The sequence below is a fragment of the Cyanidioschyzon merolae genome, chromosome 20 (assembly GCF_000091205.1).
Source record: "Cyanidioschyzon merolae strain 10D DNA, chromosome 20, complete genome".
In the NCBI taxonomy this organism is placed as follows: domain Eukaryota; phylum Rhodophyta; class Bangiophyceae; order Cyanidiales; family Cyanidiaceae; genus Cyanidioschyzon; species Cyanidioschyzon merolae.
Window position 1 is genome coordinate 153,777 of NC_010146.1, and position 22,809 is coordinate 176,585.

The following is a 22,809-nucleotide window of genomic DNA, read 5'->3' on the forward strand; positions in this document are numbered from 1 at the left end:
GAATACACCTGTGGTGCGGGTATCAATGTCCGACGCGACCCAGGCGCGCCTCAGTACGAGGGTTCGCAGTCATCGTCTGTGCTCGTTCGAGAGCGGCGTTCAGTAGATGCTGCGTGTAGAGGAGTTCTTCGTTATGCAACTGGCGCCCAATACGTTGAAGCTGTGCATAGACTCCGGATGGCAATGCACATGTTGCGTCGGAAACTGTGGTTTCCGTGCACATGGGCTCCGGAGTAGCTTGCGCCTCTGAGGGAACGCCTCCAGTCGCCGCCAGAGCTGTAGTTGCCGGTGCATCCGCACGGCTGCATGGTGGTAGCCATTGTTCGCGTGGTGGCCAACGCGTTATCGCCCAGTGCGCCCCTGCACGAAGCACCTCCCGAGCTGATGCGGCCGGTAGCGCCAGCTCAGCTCGCAGCAAGTCGAAGCTTGCGGGGTCCAAGTCCTGCGTTTCCAACGGCAGCTTCTTGTCGTCTGCTCTTACAAGTTCCTCACTTAGAGCCATAGTTTCCGCAATGAAATCGGTGTCCAGCTCTTCATCGACGACGCAACCGGCGTGCTCCGCGAGCTCGTCACGAAAAGCGCAATCAACTGCTCTAGAAAGAAGAAACTCGCGCACGAGACTCGGGTCTGTAGCAGGATCCCACGGGCACTCTGCAGCGTCACGCAGGTATGTTCGCAGTGCCGCGTCGTCGCCTCTCTTGAGAGGTTCCCGAGCAGCCGGCTCCCAGAGACGCAGTTGCGTGTCCTCCAGCCAAGCGACTTGGATCACCAGCGGTGCACGCTCGACAATGGTGTCAGGCGCATCGAGCGCGAGCCATACGAACCGCTCCCACTGGTTCGCCATGTCAGCCCCAGTCACTACGAAGAGACAACCAGTCACGGCGCTTTCGAACCTGCGCCTCTACCCTGTAAGTCTACCACGCGTTGCAGTGCAACAGCGTCAAACGTCAATGTCTTATGAAGCAACGTCGCCGAACGCTGCCGGTCAGGCGGTACGCGTCACTGCGAAAAGTGAATCCTCATGTGAGGCGCACCTGCTCCGTGCATCTACGGGGTCGTTTCTATGAAGCAGTTTTTCGGACGAGAATGTTCATTGGGGATGCCGTCGACTAGGTCATTAGGGTCCTGCCACCAAAGGCAGTGTATATTGTCCACTCTGGTGTCAGGAAGAAAGCTGCACCTTTTTACAGACCGCCGCTTCTAGGTGGACCTACCATTCTTGAGCGGCGTTTGCGGATATAGAACGCAAAGCCGGCACCGGACCGCATGCTGACTGAACCAAGAAGCTCGTTTATGGACACCAAAGACACACGTTCTACCTCCCGGGTGGTAGGTCCCGCGAACCGAATGAGCACACAGGTCTAGCGTGTCGTGCACCTGCTCACTTGTTGGTATCGAGCCAAGGCCTGCATCACGAACTGGCGACGCAGTTCATGCATGGTGGCGAAGGTAGCGTTCAGTGCCCGGATATTCGTGCTACTTGCCGGATTCGCTCCACGATTCGCACCACACACTGGCAAGCCTGTACATGTCGAGCGTCGGAGCAGAAACGAACCACGAGACCTGACCTCGCCTCGAGTCGACGTACTCCATGGCATGGTAACGCAGTGCCAACTCCGTGTTGTGTCCGTACCGATCATACAGGTGCTGCGGCGGGTGCTCGCAGCAGGCACTCGACGCTCCGCGAAAACCTACGAACGGACTAGTACCGCCCGGGAAAAGGACGTCCAGCGGCTAATCGAACGCGGATCTCGGGTCTGGAAAGAAGGACGCTTTCCCGAATGCCGGTATACACAGAGTCATCAATCTAGGATCCTTCGTCCGTGTAAACGTGATGTCCTTGGAAACAGGTTACCAGGTCTGACTGCCTGCAAGCACTCCAGAGTACTAGCGGCACTGAGCGGCAACTGGCGTGGAGGCTTCGGATGCGCTTCCCGGGGTGCATCGCTCGATTCACCGATCGCTGGTAAATGGATCACCCTGACTTGTGCGTAACTGGAACCTTCTAAATATCATTATTGGGAGGCAAGCGTTCCCCTTATGTGCCTACAAAACGGAGACACGTGGACTGCATTCGTAGCGGCACCGTTGGGTCGCACGCTTGCACCGGCACCAGTGCTGGTGAGGTGTCGAACGGGGCTGTCGACTGGTGCAACGTCGCCGCGGTACGCTACCACTGGGCAGGCACACGACAACAACGCTCGCGTGTACGTTCGGGGTGGTGTACGCTTGAGAACTGGTTGGCGACAGAGCCACTGCTCGATGCATCAGGACGGCACAGACGCTTTTCGTGTTATTCGTTCCGCTCGGGAGCTGCTCGAGGCACGAGGCTACGAGCCGTCGGAGTTCGGGCTCCGTCCCAGCGGTGAACCCCGGCGAGCGGTCGTCATCGGCGCCGGGCTAGCAGGTCTCGCGACCGCCATGGAGCTTGCCGACGTTGGCTTTGCGGTGGATATCTTCGAAACGCGCAACTTTTACGGAGGCAAGGTCGGTTCCTGGCAGGACAGAGACGGTAACCATATCGAAATGGGACTGCATGTCTTTTTCGGGTGCTACTACAACTTGTTTGCGATCATGCGTCAGCTGGGCGTTCTCGATCAGCATTTCCTTCCCAAAGAACATCGCCATATCTTTGTGAACCGTGACGGGCGTCTGGCGGAGCTAGACTTTCGATTTGGACCAGTGGGGGCACCCTGGAACGGCCTCAAGGCGTTCTTCACCACCGAGCAGCTGAACTTGATCGATAAACTGCGGAACGCGATCGCGCTTGGCACATCGCCCATCATTCGAGCACTGGTCGACTTTGACGGTGCGATGGAACAAGTTCGAGAACTGGACGAAATGAGTTTTACACAATGGTTCATGCGTCACGGTGGCAGTCGCGGCAGCATTGAACGCTTGTGGAATCCCATTGCATATGCACTCGGCTTCATCGACTGCGATCAGATCAGTGCTCGTTGTATGCTGACGATCTTTCAGCTTTTCGCTGTTCGGACGGAAGCGAGTCAGCTTCGGCTTCTGATTGGCGCCCCGGTCCAGTACATGCTCAAGCCCATGCTAGAGTATATCAAGGCACGCGGCGGTCGCTTATATCTTCGACAGGGTGTTCGAAGTTTCATCACCGAGTCGGATGCGGAAACCGGCCAGGAACGCGTGGTAGGTGTACGAGTCCGTTCTGCTGCTTCGACATCCGCCACGAAGAACCGGGCAGTGTCCAGCACGTACGTGCCAGCTGATGTCGTGGTCGCTGCCCTAGACGTGCCCGGGATGAAACGATTGATTCCAGACTCGTGGTGTGAGCAGTACGAATACTTTGCCAATATCAAGCGTCTGGAGACGGTGCCTGTGATCACAGTACAGTTACGCTTCAATGGCTGGGTAACGGAGCTCGCAGACGGGTCCCTGCATCGAGACGGCGACGCTCGCGGTCTGGATAACTTGCTTTACAGCGCGGATGCGGATTTCTCCTGTTTCGCTGACCTTGCGGTAACGTCCCCCGCGGATTACTACCGAGCTGGACAGGGCTCGCTTCTACAGTGTGTGATTACGCCCGCCGATCCCTATTTGCACATGGCGGATGCAGCGATTGTTGCCAAGGTTTGCAGCCAGGTCCAGGAGCTTTTCCCTAGTGCCCGCAACCTGCAATGCATCTGGAGCAACGTTGTTAAGTTAGGACAAAGCCTTTATAGAGAGGCACCTGGCGCTGAGCGGTATCGACCGACACAGCGATCGCCGATCGCGAACTTGTATCTCGCGGGGAGCTACACCCAACAGGATTATATTGATTCACAGGAGGGGGCGGTGCGGAGCGGACGGCTCGCAGCCCAAGCGATCGTCGAAGACCTGCTCACTGCCATGAAACAGGGCAACGGGGCAACGCTGACCTATGCCGCTGCACCGCCAATGCAACGTTCTACGCTCTCGACGGAAGCGTCCTAGCGGTAGCGTCTTGTCGTGGTATGCGGCGTTGCCTCGACTCGTTGTGCGCAGATGCCTTGCGAATATAGGAGCTCAGTGTCAGCGGAGTTCGGCTGATGGTGAGGCTACGATGCTGCCACGTTTTGGCGTGACAGCAGAAGGAACGGACGCAGCATCGCGCGTGCTGCTGGATTCCGAGCTGTGAACTCTGGAACACCTGTGCCAGCACCCCCGTTTCATTTTGGATCGTTTGTCTCCCCGCAATTCAACAGCAGGATTTGTATCCTGTAGACGGCAGGGAGGTTGCCGAAAATCGTTATACTGTCACTGCAAGCATTCGAAAAAAATGACGTTGACGAGTACGTCATGTTGCTCTCAGCAGGTGATTGAACTTGTCTTCTCGTTGTGTTCATTCGGAAGGTTGTGTATTCATGCTAGAACTTTCCATAGTCTATCCACACAAATGTCTCTTCGTGAGTTGATTTCAGCGCGTAGTTTCTCTGAGATTTACAACCGGAGTACCCAGAAGATAAGAATTTTTCACACGGGTGATCTGGACGGTGTCAAAGAGACAATGATAAACACAGAAAAGAAGCGCGCTTCTGTCAGCGACGGCCTCCGGTTCAGCAATACGACATCGAGCACGCACTGAAACGCAAACCCGAATGATAGTTGGCACTGGTTTTCGCCTCAGTCGATGAGTCTTTATCGGGAATGACTGATTCATCTGTATACGGGTATTCAAAGGGAGACAACCTGCTGTTCGTAAGGAAGAGACGAGCGAGCATGCCGATATCATCCGTTTGCGGGCGATTCAATCGTACGATCGCCTAAACAGGTAACACAATACGCGGGACCTAACAGCACCTCATCCTTCATCGAGGCACTCGTCGGGTTTCCCGCTTCCTATGATGTTCCGTGCTGCTTTCAGGAAACGCTGGTTTCCATCACTCAGAATCTGCCAAGGAGTATGCAACTGAGGCTGGCATTGAGCCGCTCTTCGTGCCCGCCTATTCTTTCTGGCTCACTCCGATTGAGGGCGCTCCCTCTGTTCCCGAACGCCATTGTTACGTTAACGGATCATTAGACGGGTCACTCGCTTCTGCGACACCGTTCTTTGAGGAATCGTTCTCTGCACTCAACAATCCTGAGCCGCTGTGTTGCTTTTCTGCTCGTTGGCGGGATGGGGTGCAAGCGCGCGCTTCGGTCTGTGGGTGTTCGCGCTACGGAAAACGCCATGAAAAGGCACCTGAGACAGCACAGATCCATGGAGACATAGAAGGAGCGAGTTCCGGAGCCACCGTCTACCCAGTGCCTCTGGAATCCGACGAGAAAGCGTACATAGCGTACAGCGACGATACCCATGACTCCCCGCCATGTCAAGGACACGGCGACGGAAGAGCTGGTCTCCGCGGGCAAGTACGCAGCATTCGAACAACTCTGCGAAGGGCAATCAGGAACGCGCCCAGGTTTTCTTGCCTACAGGGATAGGCTGAAGGAAATGTACACGGGCGACAGACGCTGATGGAATATCAATCAGCACGCACTTTGTGAAGCCGGGACCTCTGTCGCGACATTGGACGCATGCCCGAGCCCTCACAGTAGAGGAAGCGAAGCGAACGACTTTGTGGCGGGCGTGGATCCCGCGTCGAAGAACATCGCATTCATCGCCGTATCGCTAGATATAGCGGACGCAACCAAAGACCTGACCTGAAAACAGGTGAAGCCGTTTAACTTTCCCACTACTCCATTTCATTGGGATTCGGGTACGGTGGAAGTCAGGAGGTATCCGAACATCTGGAACGACAAGGTCGGAACCGATCCCGATGCACCGAGCACCGTACGGAGCAGAGGCGAATGCTTCGTGCGCTTCATTCAGGAAGTACGCGAGTGTCGAAATGAACCATATGGGCGGTTGCTGGCAGGATAACCTGGGATCACGCTGAACTCGGCAACGGTATCGGTAGAACGTAGACACGACTCGCGCATTCGCCACTTCCCTCAACGGGCCGGAAACCAGGTGATCTCAAAGTCGTGTCGTTTGGTGATGCAAGTCAATGGCATTAGACGTGCTGCAATGCCCAGAAGCCCGCACTCCCGGTCAAACGGCCAGACCGAACAACGAGTCCAGGAATCGAGTATCTGCGAGACCCATCGATGCGTTCAGCACGACATGTGTACGCATCACGAGCATGCGGGACCGCTGAATCTGGTAGAAAGAAGAGCGCGACACATAGACGGATGCACGAGAAGGTGCACAGTGAGGTGACTGAGCGTCAAATGGCGAGGCAGTTGCAGGTGGGAAACGTGCTATGGTGTGATTCCAAAAGGCGTTCATGTGCGCTGGGGCACGCTCCGCACTGAGCACTGAATGTGTCGAACGGCAGCCGATGATGACCCGCGCTTCCGGAGCGTCCAGCTGATTTGTATGGCGCGAATGTTCAAGCGAATCGTTTCATAGCTCGTGTAGGCACTGTGGAAAATGCGGAGCACGGTCGAGAGCGTAAAATTAGGGTGCCGGAGAGAAGGCACTGGATTCTCGCCTGGATCCAGGCAGTCGTGTAGACCGGTTCAGCAATCCATCAAGGCTGGGTCATCTTGTTTAGAGATAAACCAGGGCGGATTTCCCTTTGGGAGACTGGTGAAACATCAAGGGATACGATTCCTCGATATTGGTGGGTATTCTGGCAGGATCCCGCTGAGCGTCGAGCGCATGACGGCTTCTTTGAGGGTGTTTCCGCTTCGTTGTTCGCGTCATTGCTGCCCCGGCAAGTTCACTTAACCTTGCGCCACTGCACACCAGATAGCAGTCGGTGCCCCGTTGGAAGCGATGTGCGTGGTGCGTAAAACACAGAAGCCTCAGCTCCTGGACCCAGAAACGCTCACTAATGCGTAATAGAGGCCAGAGAAGCGACTAGCACTTCATCGCGCTCAACGCTTTTCTCTTTTCAAGATATCGATAAGGTGTTTCACGCAAACCAGTCGGAATGACATGCTACCCAGTGGGGAGAAGTGGCAATTGATGCTCGACACGGCTCCCGAACGCCACCTGGATCCGGTGATGTGAAACCAAGTGCCGGAGCGCGTCCTGATAGAAGTTGCATCACATACCGATTGCGTTTCAGTTCAACGTATAGACGCACCTTGATAGCTCGTATCAGAATTCGTTCCATTCTAAAACGATGGCGTTACAGGTCGATGTATAAACGCACCCTGATACCTCATATCGGTATACGCTCTTATCATGTAATCGTTGCACCATGGCTTCCCTTGTTGTCTCATTCTGGTTGCTTATGGTGCTCATGCTCATGTCTAGCGTCGCCAACCGACTTTAAAGTGCTCCAGTCTCGCCGACAAAAGTGTCACGGACTGAGGCGAGCATCAGACTCGGCGTAACCACGCTGCAAGACGTACCGAGTCGCGGAAACTCCATGGACCATTTCTCGTTCAACAGTGATGACAAGACGGTGACTCAGGCACCTCATGCGCGTGCTTTGCTCATGATGCCGCCCAAGCGTTCCGCAACGTTATCGGCGAACATCTAGGCAGTGCGGCCACTGGACCCAGCGCTGGCACCTTCCCCGCCGACCCCTGTCTCTGTACGAAATGCATAGAAGTGCGGTTCGCTGGAAAGTATGCCATACACACACAAACGCCCCTTTACCGAAGCAGCAGTCGCCAACACGACTCGATACCTCGTGAAGCACACATCCAAGTCTCGAAACGTCCGCACGAGGTTCGCAGTAAGCCGGTGTCCGTGTCCGGCACAGAGCCCGAAGTCTCGGCCACTGGAGCGTCAGGGGAAGCAGCCGCATCGACGTTGCGACCATGAAACCATCGGTGGTATGTGGACCTCCAAGCGACCTCCAGCATCGCGTCACGACGACGAGATGAGGTGAAACGAGCGCTGCAATCATGTGTATTTCGGAGACAAGAAAAATGGAAATGCGAGACGCGTTCGCAGCACTCCAGTTACCCCGTTTCCCGCTTTACCGTCGTTTTTTCTTACTTGGTTTGCGTTTGGATTTCGTGGATGGATCTTCGGTATCCACAGCATCCCCGTTGGTCTCGCTGGTCCGCGGCGTGAATCCCATGGCCTCCGGGTTGAGGCGTTCGTCGACAGCACCGTCGAGGGTGCGCGGGGCGCCCACTCGTTCGGGCTGCTTCGATGCCAGGTAACGCTTGATGCCAATAGTTTGGATTGTAGAGACGATATTATTGGTGACCCAGTACAATCCCAGGCCGCTGGGCACGTTCAGAGAGAACCATCCTACCATGAACGGGAGGAAGCGCAGAATCGCATTCGCTTGTTGCTGCTGCGGATCCTGAACCGGTGGCTGCAGAATCTTCTGACTGATGGACTGTGAAACCACCAAGAGGCACGGAAGGACCAGATACGCGATTGCATCATGCCAGCCTATAGGCGGTGCACCGTTCTGGAACGGAAAGAGCCAGCTGGAAAGCCCCTGGCCCTGACGCACGGGGCCCTCGAGACTCGGCAACCAGAAGAATCCCTGATCCAACCGATTATCAGCGGCGAGGTTCATGAGCGCTCGATAGAGGGCTATCCAGACTGGCAACTGCACAAAGACTGGTAGACAACCAGTCAGCGGGTTCACTTTGGCCTCCTGGTACAGACGGGCCGTCTCGAGGTTCAGCAACTGTGGGTTGTCCCGATACCGCGCCTGAAGTTCACGCACTTTCGGCGCCAGCGCCTGCATCGCCATCGTGCTTTTCATCTGCTTATAGTTGAGCGGAAAAGTGATCGCCTTGACAATAATGGTCAGAAAAATGATAGCGAATCCATAAGAGCCAGGAACACCGAGCGCTGCCAGGGTATCGCCGGTGCCCGTGATGATCGTCTCAATCAGGTGCACGAAACCGTTCCAGAGGCCTGCTTTCTGGGCCCCAGCTGCCGCAGTCGCTGCAGCAGCTGCACTCGTCGAGCCGTCAGCAGCATCGACCAGCAGAAGTGATGCACTAGCCAGCGCAAACGTAACCGTATGCCAGCTGTCCTGCAGCGCAGCTAGCGATTGACTCGGGTCGACGAACTGTAAACGAAGGGACTGCACACCAACCGAACGCCGGCGCGGCGACATCAAGCCTACACGTCGTCGGTTTGGTTCACCACCAGGCCGCAGCCTGCAGCGCCGCCACGCACCCCCGAGGCCGCACCCGGCTGCCGTGTACCCGCACTGCCGCGAAGCGGTTGCAAGGGAACGCACTGACCCTGTGCCTGACGCATAAAGTCCAGCAACAAAGCCTATTTTACACCCGCAACTTCCAGCAGTCGGTCCAGTCGCAAGCACTGGAACAAAACGAAACAAAAGCCGCTGCTCGCTACGAGCAATGCTGTTTGTATCGTTCGCCTCCGCCTCCGTGTCCAGCTTTCGCCCAGACACCTCCAGCAAACGACCGCATATCCGCTGCGTTGACAGGATCTGCAACGCTCCCATACCTGATCCCAGTAATTCGACCTGAAAACGGTCGCAGGTACTACGCAGCAACGGCAATAGGTGTGAGAATAGCGGGCGGTGTCGACGAGCGAACTCCGTCCAGCGCTTCAGCAGGCCACTGTGTGAAGGGCGATGACGTCGACGGCGGCGGTGACAGAATCGATCGCGGCAGTACGATCGTCTCTGGTGCGGCGGAGGCGATGGCGGATATGCTGCGGCGCTTTACATGTCGACAGATTCCCAGGATTTCAAAGACCCGGAAGGCAACACGTTCAAAGTTCGTTGCTATGAAGCATGAGCTTTGGAAAGCGGGTTACGAAAGGTAACTCGCGTCGGGCATACCGTTCCCTTGCGGGCGAAGCGCACGTCGGCAGCGGGCGACAGCCCCGCATGCTGCACAGCGCCGAGCCCCTGCCTGAAAGAGCGTCCGCTGCGCTCGGGCGTCGCTACCCAGCAGTAAGTTCGCAGAGTAGGCCTGCACGTGCTGCATAGTGACCGGAGCCCGTTTCCAGCAATACTTTGCGCGACTCGCAGACCATGGTTCACCGACTTGAGGTAGGCTTGCATCAGCGGTCTTCCCGTTCGCAGGCGAAACTGCACTGAGCTGCTCGTTCACCTTGAAAGGTCGCGATTGGCAAGCACGGTACAATGCAGAACATTGAGGGGGAACGGTACCGCATGTGCAAAGTGCTCACATCGATCGGCGTGCGGAACGATATGTACATCCATTTTCACGCGATACATATCAACCATCATCATGGTTTGGCTTCTGGTGCCTCCAGACCAAACCCCGTGCTCAGAGGATCGCGCTTCTTTCGACGCATGCTGGTGCACTCGCCCGAGGACAGCGGGAACAGCAAACGCATGTCGCCGCAGTGCATATACGCTGGATGGACGACCACTCGCTTTCGAGCAGTCGACGCTCGCGAGTATTCAGCAAACGTCTTCATCATGACGATGTCGCAGTTCCGAGGAATACGCTGTGACACAGCGGCCGGTGTCGCGTTCCTGGCATCCCGCTCCCTTGTTGGCGCTCGTGCGTCCGCATGTGCACCGAAGGACGCACCAGTGCGCGTCTACGCATTCGGGGTACCAGCTGCGTTGCGACGCCACCGAAAACTCGCGAGTACGCGAAGCTTTGCTGGACGCACACCCTAGTATTGCTCAAAACGAGCACCAAGTAGAGCAGCACCTGCCCATGGAGTTGGTACGACAACAATGTCGTGCGTGGTAACCGAGCATTCAGGTGCTGAAGCGCGCAAACCCGTCACAACCGAAAATACCACCGTCATCGCGAGCGTCTCGCAGACAGTGCAGGAGGCGACGCGTACAACCAGGTCGCCTTGTAGGAGGCCTCCCTGGGCCGCTGGTGACCCAGCCTCTACCTGCACCACCTTTGCGAACGGTCTCAGGTTCGACTGACCCAGACTCGTCTCAGTCCAGTCTAAGCTTTGTGCTGGCTGGTTGTCTCCGGGGCGGTGTTCCCGGCTCGAGGCAGCCCGCACCGCTGGTGCGCTCTCCACGACTCGTGACGCAGACGCTGTAGACGGTGCGGTTTGCGTGTGTGCTGGCCCGCTTGGAAGCATCTCCGGAAGCAGCCTTCCAGTTTCTTTCATTATCAGATAATAGTCGGTTTGCAGGCGCACGAGACGTTGACGATACTGGCGGATCTGGTGTACATCGCAGTCCGAACGGGGGAAGCCGTCCTCGTGAACGAGTGGATCTCGCACCCCGGCAGGCGTGGCTTCTAAGCAGGATACCAAGTGTTCAATGTCACGCACGAATTCTTCTTACTGTAGGGCTAGCGCTAGTAGGCGCTGTACGCTGTCGGAGGTCATTTGTTCGACGTCTCAGACAGGCGAACGACGGCGCGTAGCTCCAGGCGTTGCCCCGGGAACCTTTACGGACGAGGTCGTTTACGAGGCTCAGCGTCCGAAGACCATAAAACGAAAGTATCATCGGAACTTGGCTCGAAAGGAATCTGGGCAGAGTGCTGACGCTGTATACGATTTTTGAATGACGACAACAACAGCGACAACCGGCCTCATGGCATGGTCAGAAATCGGGACTGTCGAGCAGTGGGGCGCACGAAAACCGCACAATTCAAACCAGTTTCTCATTCCAGCGTCTGTGCAGAATGGACTGCAAGAAACGGGAATAAACGTGTATCCGTAGTCGGGAAGACTGCGGCGCATAGTTTGTTTATGATCAATAAAACGAACGAAATTCCTGTTGAGTAGGGTGATGCATACCTCGCCCGCACAAGCGTAAGATACTACAATGGCTACGCTTTTGATAGAGGCGTCGAGGGGTATCGTGCCAGGCCCCTGCATCCCCTTGTCTGTCGGGGCGGTACTGCGATGGGCAGTAGCGTCGGCACCAGCGACAGAACCTATAGCAAGAGTTCATTCTACGTGAGTTTCCGATGTACAATACGTTGTTTTGGCTGCAGTGCACCGGTGAGAGCACGCATGTGCCAATGCGGGGTGTCGGACACGTGTCCTTCATCGATCGGTGCAGCGTCTCGCGCGGTGCACGCATCGCGCTCAGTGCGCGCACCTAGGAGATCAGGCAGGCGTGAGACACGACGCGCATGCCGCCGTTGAAGGGAAACGTAATCGTGATCAGCAGCGTCTAGCTCTCGTGTTAAAGTTGTATTTTCGTTGACTTTATGGGCAAGTATAGTTTTCAGTTCAATTGTGTTTGAAAACTCAAACAAGTGTATTCTAGTGTTTTGTCGCAGTATATAAGAGGAGCGTTCAAAGAGGGTTCTTTTTCAAAAAAAAAAACTAAACAAGGAAAGTTATGAAAAAGCAAGTCGACGATCCTGGAGGCCCAGTGTCGCCGGCTGCCAGAAAGAAAACAAAACACAGTGCCGAGTCCAGAAGAAGAGGAGAAGAAAAAGAAGCAAAAGGAGGAGGCTCTACGTCGAGGGATGCAAGAAAGACGACTGTACGACGAGAAGGTGGTGAAAGCTGGTCTTCTTGGACATATCAAGGATCCCTACAGGGAAAATTTGCGAGACGCTATCAGAAACCGTGTCGACTCGTACTCCAAGAGTATTGTCAAAGCGTCGTCAGGACTGATGCACTCGGCGAGGGAGATGTATCGCGACGTGACGCACATGCAAACAGTCGAGGTCCCAGACGAGTTGTTCGATACGACCTCTATTCGATACTTGATGCTCGGTACAGGGGAAACGCGGACGGAAAATGAGCGAGTGCATGCCCTCCACGAAAAACATCCCTTCTACAGCTTCGAGGGTACTCGATACAGGGTTGACTCGTGTATTTACGAATACGGAGCGATAAAGTACCCCACGAGCCTGAATAAACATTTGACCGTGAACCTCGAACGTTTCATGATACGCGCCGTGTTTGCACTCTACCCGGGCATCTCTCGCAAAGCGATATGGATCATCATCGATAGCATCAAAAACGATAGTAAGAATGAACAGGAGATCGAACTTGTTCACGAGAAGACATCATGCAGGAAAACGAATGAAGCTTCTGTAATCCGTGCGGCTATACAAGAGCACCGTGCAGCACTGGGGCTGGCGAGTCCAGCAGAAAAGATATCAGAGTTGAAAAAAGATAAGAAAAGATACGATCGCCCTGTCCTGCGCTATTCCATATTCCTGAACGGAGAACTGGCACGCAGGGCCGATATGGAGCAGGGTGTGGAAGCAAATGCAGTGCCGGAGAAACGGGAAGCTGCGCTTCTGGCGAGGCATTTCAACGTCGTTCGGTTACGCGAGATCAAGTCCCATTTGTGACGATCGACTCCACAGTCTTTCAGGACATCATGAAGGAGATCTGTCCGGATTTCGATGTCAGCAGGGAGGTGTTCTCCGGCGAAAACCGGGAGACGTTTGAAATCGAAGATATTCTGCTTCGATTTCAAACGCCTCAAAGTGAGCAAGCAAAAGCTATCCGCGGGGATGATCGAAACCGATGGCGTAGCCATGTGAGTTGACTATCGGCGGTTGAAAAGCGATCGTCCTGGCCCGTGTTCGATATTGCCCGTGACGAAGCATGAAGATGAGAAGGAGGCGGGTCCTGCGACGCAGGAGGTGGAGGATAACGGCTTTATCGTTGGCGCGGTGAAGCATGATGAAAACAAGAAGGCGGATCTTGCCACACAGAAAGTGCAGGATAACGACTTTGTCGTTGGCGCGGACCCTGGGAACACGAATATCATAGCCATCGCAGTACCGAAACGTGCGGAATATGGTCACGACGGTAACTTGCGCCAGAAGGACATGGGTCTGTCGAGATTCTCGACAGCGAGATACTATCGAGAATCCGGTATAATGAATGCGAGGAAGAAAATCGAGACATGGAATGCAGGAATGAAGGAGCACCTGGAAGCCTTGAGCGAGTTGACTAGCCGAGGAGCGGACTTTGAAGCTTTTCGGAATTTCATGGAAGTTCGTGTTGCGCATTGGGATGCACTGTGGGAGGAGTATACAAAGCCCTGGTGGGATCGTCTACGTATTAATCTATACTGTCGGAAGCAAGCTGCATTCAAGAAAATTTTCGATGAGTTCAGCGCCTTGGAGGAGGATGAAAGTCAGAGGCTCGCATTAGCGAACGGAGCAGGGCGCTGGGCTCCGAAAAAAGGGTGTACACCAGCTCCAACTACACGAACATACAAGGAGTGCGCAAGGCGTTTCGCTACGATACCTGCAGATGAGTTCCGAACATCGTATACATACCATGGACTCGGGTGCACATTTCAAAAGGTCGAGATGGGAAAGTGTTAACGGAGCCCTGAAGATATAAAAAAGTACGGACCGCTGACAGAAGAGCAACTGGAAAGAAAAGCGAAGGCTTGAGGGCTACTCGCATTAGTAAGTACAACCAATGGCAAGAAACTTATGGGATTCCTGTATCGCGACTTTGAGGCCGCTATCAATATAAGGGCATGTGCGGTGCTGGAGCATAGACCTCCAGAGTTGACACGAGAGAATTTTATGGGGCAACCTGTCAAAGTGGGACTATATGAGAAAACTATGAAACCAGTAGCAGGTGGCCGGTCGAGAGAAACTGGGAGGCGTCTGCAGCTCAGCTGGCGACTTCGTGTCTAGGGCGCGGGTCACGCGCCACTACTATACTTCCGACCGCAGCAACGTTTGGTGGGTGAAGGCAGCACGCCTCATTTCGAGTGCTGTGCTCGAGTTTATACCCCAGCTGCGGGAACTTTTGCGGATAGCCATTTCTCGCCAAGTGTCTCGTGTGTTCGCAGGTACCTATGGCTCGTCGATGGAAACTAAAGCTTCCAGAGTTGCGTTTCCTCAACTGGCGGCGCTGGGAAGCCTACACGGACAGTTGGGAGACGTCCTCTTCCACGGACGTGGAAAAGCTCGTCGAACCAGCACACCGTGAAACGCTGTCGCTTCCAGACACCAGCGAGGTGCGTCGTCTACTTGCGAGTCTTGCACCGTTCGAACTAGAGCGTCTGCAGTCAGTTCAAGCTGTATTCTGGCTGCTGAAGCCGTTCCTGTGGCCGCGGGAGTGGCGCATCCGGTTCTACGTGGCGCTCACCTTCGTGCTCACTGTTGCGGGCAAGGTGCTGACGGTGCTCGCACCGGTAGCGCTGAAACGCGTCATTGACGCGCTCGCGTCAGCACCCGTTGGCTCGTCCACCGCTGCTGTTCGCAAGGCAGTCACCTACACCGTACTATATGCAGCGTCACGCTTTGGTATGCAGCTGCTGAACGACGGCCAACGCTATGCATGGCTAACTGTCTCGCAGACGGCAACTCGTGCCATAGCCTTGACGACTTTTGCGCATCTGCACTCGCTCTCCATCGATTTTCACTGGCAGAGACGCACTGGAGAAGTCATTCGCGTTATGGACCGGGGCGTCGCATCCCTCGGTGAAGTACTCTCGGTTTTCGTATTCACCGTATTCCCAACCGCGATTGAGCTCTTGCTAGTGCTCTGGGTTTTTTTCGCCATGGGAAGCTTCTGGATTGCCATCACGGTACTCGTGTCGGTCCTGGTATACGGTGTGTACAGCAAGCAGCTTACCGAATGGCGAACGTCGTACCGCAAACTGTACAATGAGCGCGATAACGCCGCGGAGGCGCGTATGGTTGATAGCCTCCTCAACTCGGAAACGGTGAAATTGTTTACAGCAGAGGCGCGAGAAGTCAACCGCTACACGGAAGCCTATGTAGCGCTGCAGGAGAGCGAACGCACCCTGATAGCTACGCTGGGGCTGTTAAACTCTGGACAGTCGGTGATCATTAGTTTGGGTGTTGGTATCTCGATGGTTATGGCAACGAGGCGCGTGGCACGCGGCGAAGCGAGCGCCGGCGACCTCGTCATGGTGAACGCCTACATCCTGCAGCTGTATCAGCCGTTGCGGTGGCTCGGTTCTGCATACCGGCAGATTATGAGGGCACTTACCGATCTGGACAAGCTCTCAAGACTTCTTGCCCTGGAACCAACCGTCCGAGACTTGCCTGGTGCGCCAGCGCTGCGCCGTCGACACGGACAAGTGGAGTTCCACCAGGTGACCTTTCACTACGATGTCCTGTGGAGCGGCACGGAACCGGGTGCAGCGACGCGGGCCCAGATGCCCAGTACCGCCACTGACACTGCCACTGCTACTAGTAGTAGTAGTGGTGGTGGTGGTGGTGCTGGTGGTGCTGGTGGTGTTCACAACCTGAGTTTTACCATTCCGCCCCAACGGGTCGTTGCGGTTGTCGGTCCGTCTGGAGCCGGAAAGAGCACCATCGTGCGTCTGCTGCTTCGTCTGATTGACCCGCAACAAGGTGCCGTCTACATCGACGGTCAGAATATTGCACATGTATCCCAGCAGAGTGTTCGGCATGCGATTGGCGTCGTCGCTCAGGATCCTGTCCTCTTCAATGAGACCATTGCATACAACATTGCATATGGTGTCGATGCCGCTGCCACACCGGCTTGTATAGAGGCAGCGGCACGAGCCGCCCATATCCATGACTTTATCACCAAGCTCCCTGACGGTTATCAGACGGTCGTTGGCGAACGCGGCGTGCGACTTAGCGGCGGCGAGAAACAACGCGTCGCCATCGCTCGAGCGATTCTGAAGAATCCCTCCATTCTGGTGCTGGATGAGGCCACCTCGGCGCTCGATACCGCAACGGAACGGGCGATTCAAGCCAACCTAATGGAGATGCGGACGGGACGCACGACACTCGTGGTGGCACATCGCCTCTCCACTGTCATCGACGCAGATGAAATCCTCGTTCTGAACGGGAACGGTGAGATTGTCGAGCGTGGTGCGCACGCCGAACTGGTGTCGCGACCTCAGGGCGCTTACCGCGCCATGTGGGAAGCCCAGGCACGCGCCCAAGTCACCACATCGGATAGCGTGCCAAGTACGACGGCATGAGCAGTTGCACTTGGTCTCGCGTTCCGTCTAGTCAGGTATAGGAATTGCAACGGGCGCTGAAGCAGGTCGCATTCGAGGCGCGTGTGTGGCAGCGTCGCTTGGATAAGTGTGTTCATCCGACGTTGCCGCCATGCAGCATATTGCAGCAGCGTATAGCACAGCGCAGTGAAGCAAAACTCGATCAACACGAAGCACAAACAAGTTGCCGTCAGTGTCATGGTCCGATGTAGCTGCGTCATTTGAGTGTGCTGCTGTTGCTGCTGTTGGCGAGACGCTCGTCCGACAAGCCGAGCTAGCTCAGCGAGCGTTCAAAATCCGGCTCTGTGGAGATGAACAGATCCATGAGGTTGCTGCCGCCAACGCCACCGCTGCTGCTGTTGCCACAGATAGCTCTATCCCGAGTATGGTCCAGGAGAAGGCTCTCAACAGCCAGATCCTGAAGCAAGGGCGGCGACGGGCTTCGAGTGAGCGCTCCTCCGCTAACACAAGCCAACATACCACTAAAGCTACCGTCAAGCTCGTAATCTAAATGAAGCCCAGCGCCAACAGCACCTCGTCGAAATGGCGAGAAGCGTTGCACGCCGTCGATGAGCGGCGACGCGTACGGTGATGATGCTCGCCGAAGTTTAAGCGTCCCGCCCGGAGACACCGTTCCCGGGTGCAGCGTTTCTCCGCGTTCCTGTTGACGTCGAAGATTCAGCACTTCGCCATGAAAATCATCGACAGCATCCTCGCCAACGGCATGCAGGTGCTTGTACCTCGGAGGCGTAGTGTGGCCCTCTGGATCCGGAGCCCCGTACGCAACGTGCTCGGGTCGTGTCCGGTCGTCGACGTCGTCGCCCACGAAACGCGTCCGCAACGCCACTGGTGATGCATCACGCCGCTCTGTGTTAAGTCGGGCAATACGCACGCCATGCTGACATGGAGCCGCGGACGACGCAGCGCCGGCAACTGCTGCCGATGCGACGGCGCTTGCGCTGCCGTTGCTGCGCTTTCCTGGGCCTCCCTGGCGAGCATTCGCAGCTGCTGTGTACATGAATGCTGCACTGGATTGCTCAATGGTAACCGTCGTCGCGATGCTAGTGGCACTGCTTGCGTCAAGCGATGTCCTGATTCCTGGTTCCCGACAAACACTTCGCATGGGGAACGGTCGAATGCCGTCATGTCCGGCCGAAGGCATCGTTGCCAACCCGCCGCCAGCCGTTGCCGCGAAGGACAAACGTGTCGGTGAGCTGCCGCTCGGTGCCATACATCGCAACGGCGACGCCAGTTCGACAATACCATCCACCGCTTCGAGCGTGCGGCTGCTCCCGGTCGGCGATGCTGGAATGCTGAGCGGGGCTCCCGAGCCCCACGACGCGTACGACTGCGCGGGTGCTTCGAACTCCTCGATGTCGGCACGCAGGGCCGCTTCATCGAAAGCAGAGGCCTCCACATCTGCATTGCAATCACGATTGTTCGCTAGTTGCGTATCAAACGTCAGGGCGGCTATTGGATTATGGCCCCGATCAGGCAATGCCGCCTGCAGACTGTTGTAAATCGCTGCTTCCGCTCCAAGTTTCTGTGGCGCAGCAGCCCGCCACGGGGCTGCATTTGCATCTGGCGGCACTCGGGGGTCTTTTTTGTGTGCCCGCCTGCGCAGCGCTGGTACCCAGGAGCCGTCAGCGACGTCCATGCCGTTGCGCTCTGCAACGGGCGCGCGTTCATTGCAAATCCGAGCCCGATCCGGTCCATTGCTTTGCAAAGAAAGATTCGATGTGAGCGCTGCACCTGCATGTCGTCGATGCTCTCCACCAATGCCGGCACTGAGCAGGTAACACTCGATCGCACCACCGCTCGAACGCACATGCAACTGGTAAACGACCGCCTTGGAGGCTCGGTTTCTTGCTTTGGGATCGTCTCCCCAGAGTAACTCGGTTCCTGGGGGCGCTTGCACTGCGATAACCATGTGTTTCTGAAAAATCGACAAAGACAGAATATCTTCATCAGTCAGATAAGCATAGCGCATGACTTTCTCGGACGTACTCAAACGACGTAGATCGTCGCGCAGGATGCGAATCTGTTCATCAAGTAGACGGTCCGACTTCTCCAACTCGAGAATCTCCTCGCGCAGACGAAGGATCTCCTGGTCTGCAGCCAAGTCGACACCGCAGACAACGGCGTTTCCGTCGGTAGTGAGCCCTGCACGTTGGACGGTCGCTGTTTCGGTCTTGGCAGGTGCCTCCCCGGACGCGTCACGATTCACAGCAGCTAGTGCGGTCTTGCGGGTGCCGGGGTTCCCAGCAGCGGATTCTCCCATTCCTTTCCATCGGATGTGGTTCTTGCCTTGTTTCTCGATGATCCCGACGCCCTCAAGCACATTGGTAATGTCATATATCCGTCGCTTCTTCACACCCAAGCGTTCCGCTACTGCGTTCAAATCCAGTAAACCGTCGTCCGTTTTAAAGACTAGATCGAGAAACCGGCGCGTCAGCTTGAAGAGCGAGCAATCCTGACGACAACCGCTGCGCCGTTTCGCGACCTTGGCCCCCGACGCTCCTCCGCTGCTGGTACGCGGCGTGCGCCCCAGGTCCAGCTCGTCCTCCTGAAAACGATCGTCTGGCGAGCTACTGAGTCCATCGTTCGGGGAACGAGCCTGCAACGGAGCGTCCGCACCGCCAAGCAAGGCCGACGTTACGGGCGACGTCAAACAGGTCTCACTATCGAGCAGCGGGCGACCCAGCCAACGCTTGACGGGAGTCGTCGCCGACTCACTCAGCTCCAAGGTGCCATGACGACCAGAGCCTCCGTCGGTTTTCGAAGTAGACCGCGACTGCCGGCCGCGCGGCCTCGCCGTACTCGCGCTCGGAAGCGCATCGTCGAGGACGGGCGAGAACTCCACACTCCCCCGAGGATAGAGCGTCGATCGCCGGCTGCGCGCCTCGGGCGTAGCGGCAGCAGATTCGCTCATGTGTTCCGGTTAACGAGCAACAGCCCGGTAAACAGTTAGCGTCTAGGTTGTGCACCTGCACAATAAGCGACTCAATCGTGCACACACACACACACACGCAAACACACCGCGCACCAGGGCACTGTATCGCAGGCAGACCCTCCGTGGAGCACGCAAAATGTAACGGCCTTGCGGGAGCACGTCACACACGTGCTGCCGCCAGATGTGTACCGAGGCGGCGCTCCGACGAACGCCGCGCGCAGATCATCCGCCACCGAAGGCGGCAACGGCGATGCAGCGTATCGACGCTTCGATGCACGCATCGCCGCCAATTTCCCGCGCTTTCGCTACGTGGCGCCGCGCGTCACGAGTTTCGTTACTGCAGCGGGCGAGCGGGCGCGCGTGCGCCTGCCCTACAGCGTGTGTCCGTGCTCTGGGAAGGATCGATGGCGGTTTCCCGCTTGCTTTACGCTCGGATCATGGGATGCACGATCGCGTCGATCTTGACCGTTGATACGCGAGCAGTGCATGAACGGACACGTGTCCGCTGTATGGAGCGCTACAGAGGCACGGCGTCGATACCGATGCATGCACACTGGAATCGCGTGCGTGTGCGTGCCACCTGGCGCTGCATGCAGCGGACACGTGTTCGTTTGGGCATATCCCTACGTCATCGCCTTGGCGTTCGGCGCTGCGAGCATTCGCCCGTCGAAGGCGATGACTCAGCGGTATCGCTGACGCTTCACCGGACGCATGTCCGCGAGGCAACGGTTTGGATCCAGGCTCTGGAGAGGCCCGTCACGGCGATAGGATGCCTTGCGTACCGACGCTACAGATACCGGTGTGGTGGCCTCAATAGCGGGGACCGGGATGAGTTGCGCGGCTGCCGGTACACGGAGACGGCATTGCAGAGCAGCGCTATCACCAGTGCCGATGTGCCTCTCTGCGCTCAGCGGCGGGTGCGAGCTCGCCCAGAATCCCGTCAAGCCACTGTTATCGCACGGGCGTAGTAGGAACCAGCGCTTCTTCGATGTCGCATGCTGATGTCCGCGTTCGTCGAGCTCCGAAGCCACAACCGTGGCCGTCTCCAGGGCGCATGTCACGGTGCTTCCGGGGCGGTAGAGAAGCTGGCGGAGGAGGTCTCGTAGTCGACAACGCAGGTTATGCAAATCATCGTCTAATTCAGAGCTGATGTTTGCAAGATCTTCCAGTTGTCTTTCGAGATGCGCGCGCTGCGCACGAGCGCCTGTCGCTGCGCTCAGCAGTCGGCTCGGGGTCAGACTTCGTAAACGAATGCGCATCGAGGGTGTTTTGTAGTTACCGCCGCGCGCTTCTCGCTCGAGAATGCCGATCGCCTCGAGCACGCTGATGACGTCGTAGATTCGACGAGGAGCTACCTTCAACGCTGTCGCTAAGCTCGAGCACGTCTGGTGCTCGGCGTACGATGCTTTTCCTTCGGCCTGCGGAGCAAACAGTCCCAGCAAATGCGCCGTCAGAAATCCAATGCTCCGCGCATAGCGACCCGAGGTACGTGGCGAGTCTGGGTGGCAATCCTCACCGGTCGCAGGACCTGATCCATGCAAATGCTGGTCATGCGGTCGCGGGTGGTACGGGTGGAAATGCTTCAGCAGAAACGATGGATTGGTCATAAGGATTCCGATATCTATATCGGGGTGTGCAGCGTACGGGCTCGACGGCGTGTCTGCCGCCGCGGCGCTCGGCGATGCCTGTTCCGCCACGGATGCTGCAATGCACTGCCGCACCGTGAGTTGCTCGGATGCGACGTTCCTGCGGCCGAGCGTCTGCTTTTCTCGGGCCCCTGAAGCTTCGTACAACGCATCCATCAGAGAGCGGGGTTGCAGCGGTTGGTGCTCTGTTCCACGGATTGGGCGGCGAGGTTGTGGTCGTCGTCCTGGCGATCCAGCGCTCGGCGCGTTCAGAACTGTATCGCCTCTGTCCGCAGCGAGTCGATCAATCTGCTCGGTGCACCAGCCCGGCCACTCTTTGTCGGGTGCCTGCCCCAGGCACGCTCTCAGCGTCGGTGAAAATGCCGATACGCCGAGCGGCGAACTCGACACGCCCTGCGACATACGCCGATAAGACACCGGCGTCTTCGGAATATCTGGGCTCACATACCACAGAAAACTCTCAATGCCCCCGAATGAACACGGACTCTGGGGAACAGCCGTTGCTTGCGTCACTGGTCGGGCCGGTGCGACCGCACTGCCGCTGTCTGTGGCCTCGACAGCTCGAAAGCGACTATTCCTCGACCAGGGTATGAGGTCATGTGGTGACCACTCTGAAAGCGGCAGCCACGGCGGTGCTCCTCTGGAGGTCGGCTCGGGTGAGGCGGCCCGCGTCCGCCCAGCGGCTCCGTCAGCAAGTGCTTGGCTTGGTGTATCGGGGTGTTCCTTGGCGACGCGTTGCGCGTTGCCCGCGCTAGCCACGCGCTCGGGGAAAGCGGCCACCTCATCGCATAAGAGCGCTTTCCAGTCGATGTCGTCCATTATGAGAGCATAAACTCGAGATCAGGTGCCCAATCACATCTAGTCTCTTTAGAGCTGACCCAGTATACTCGTTGAGTGCAGCACGTGCAAGAATTGAAACCTGGTGGCGGGAAAAATGTCGAGTTGGCGAGTGGCGCCGAGTGCGGCGTACCACGTGCTGCCGGTCGAAGCGATGGCATCTTGAGTTGTCCTTTAGGTTCACGTTTGAGCAAAAACTACTCGATGCCATCCGCAGGCCCTTCGCCAGCTGCAGCTCAGCGTTGGCATCCTGCGTTTCATACGAGCAGTAGGATCCTGCTATGGCTGGGGCTCAGCGTCGGGGAATTAGCGGATGTTTTGTCGAGCAAGGCTCTCTGGTACGTAGCAGCGACCTGTAAGCGGTGCTATGACGGGTTGCTCGTGCCAGGAGCGGCCGTGATCGGTTCGTACTCCCGAAATAAAATGCCGTGTCAGATTACTACAGAATAGGAGCTTCTCGCAAAGTTCTTACCTTTCGATACTGCTTGAACATTTGTTGAGATTTAGTACTTCGACAACCCAGGTATAGCTATAAGGGCTTATAGATTCGTGAGTCGTTTCGGGATTATCGGTTGGGGTGTCGGCGTGGCGCCTT

The 22,809-nt window shown here is 56.7% G+C and overlaps 7 protein-coding genes and 1 non-coding gene across 8 annotated transcripts, besides 2 other annotated features; 4 read left to right on the forward strand and 4 right to left on the reverse strand.

Moving 5' to 3' along the window:
- Positions 1-22: 22 nt before the first annotated feature.
- On the reverse strand, positions 23-844 carry CYME_CMT059C (hypothetical protein; the record flags this gene model as incomplete). The annotated part of the gene is made up of 1 exon (XM_005539061.1): positions 23-844. The coding sequence occupies one exon, from the start codon at positions 842-844 to the stop codon at positions 23-25; it is 822 nt and encodes a 273-aa protein (XP_005539118.1).
- CYME_CMT060C (hypothetical protein) lies at positions 222-1,067 on the forward strand (the record flags this gene model as incomplete). The annotated part of the gene is made up of 1 exon (XM_005539062.1): positions 222-1,067. One exon carries the CDS (start codon positions 222-224, stop codon positions 1,065-1,067), a length of 846 nt encoding a protein of 281 aa, XP_005539119.1.
- Positions 1,068-2,040: 973 nt separating this feature from the next.
- On the forward strand, positions 2,041-3,939 carry CYME_CMT061C (zeta-carotene desaturase; the record flags this gene model as incomplete). The annotated part of the gene is made up of 1 exon (XM_005539063.1): positions 2,041-3,939. One exon carries the CDS (start codon positions 2,041-2,043, stop codon positions 3,937-3,939), a length of 1,899 nt encoding a protein of 632 aa, XP_005539120.1.
- A 635-nt stretch (positions 3,940-4,574) lies between these two features.
- Positions 4,575-6,545, forward strand: CYME_CMT062T. The gene has a single exon (XR_002461690.1). It is a non-coding gene; the product is annotated as a hypothetical transcript (transcript).
- A 1,362-nt stretch (positions 6,546-7,907) lies between these two features.
- On the reverse strand, positions 7,908-9,374 carry CYME_CMT063C (chloroplast membrane protein ALBINO3 or ARTEMIS; the record flags this gene model as incomplete). Its single annotated transcript, XM_005539064.1, has 1 exon — positions 7,908-9,374. One exon carries the CDS (start codon positions 9,372-9,374, stop codon positions 7,908-7,910), a length of 1,467 nt encoding a protein of 488 aa, XP_005539121.1.
- Positions 9,375-10,277: 903 nt separating this feature from the next.
- Positions 10,278-11,392: a sequence feature (possible transcribed region).
- Positions 11,393-11,568: 176 nt separating this feature from the next.
- Positions 11,569-14,490: a sequence feature (repetitive element).
- A 137-nt stretch (positions 14,491-14,627) lies between these two features.
- Positions 14,628-16,760, forward strand: CYME_CMT066C (ATP-binding cassette, sub-family B, member 6; the record flags this gene model as incomplete). Its single annotated transcript, XM_005539065.1, has 1 exon — positions 14,628-16,760. The coding sequence occupies one exon, from the start codon at positions 14,628-14,630 to the stop codon at positions 16,758-16,760; it is 2,133 nt and encodes a 710-aa protein (XP_005539122.1).
- Positions 16,761-17,052: 292 nt separating this feature from the next.
- Positions 17,053-19,710, reverse strand: CYME_CMT067C (transcription factor E2F; the record flags this gene model as incomplete). Its single annotated transcript, XM_005539066.1, has 1 exon — positions 17,053-19,710. The coding sequence occupies one exon, from the start codon at positions 19,708-19,710 to the stop codon at positions 17,053-17,055; it is 2,658 nt and encodes an 885-aa protein (XP_005539123.1).
- Positions 19,711-20,411: 701 nt separating this feature from the next.
- Positions 20,412-22,196, reverse strand: CYME_CMT068C (hypothetical protein; the record flags this gene model as incomplete). The annotated part of the gene is made up of 1 exon (XM_005539067.1): positions 20,412-22,196. The coding sequence occupies one exon, from the start codon at positions 22,194-22,196 to the stop codon at positions 20,412-20,414; it is 1,785 nt and encodes a 594-aa protein (XP_005539124.1).
- Positions 22,197-22,809: the final 613 nt, after the last annotated feature.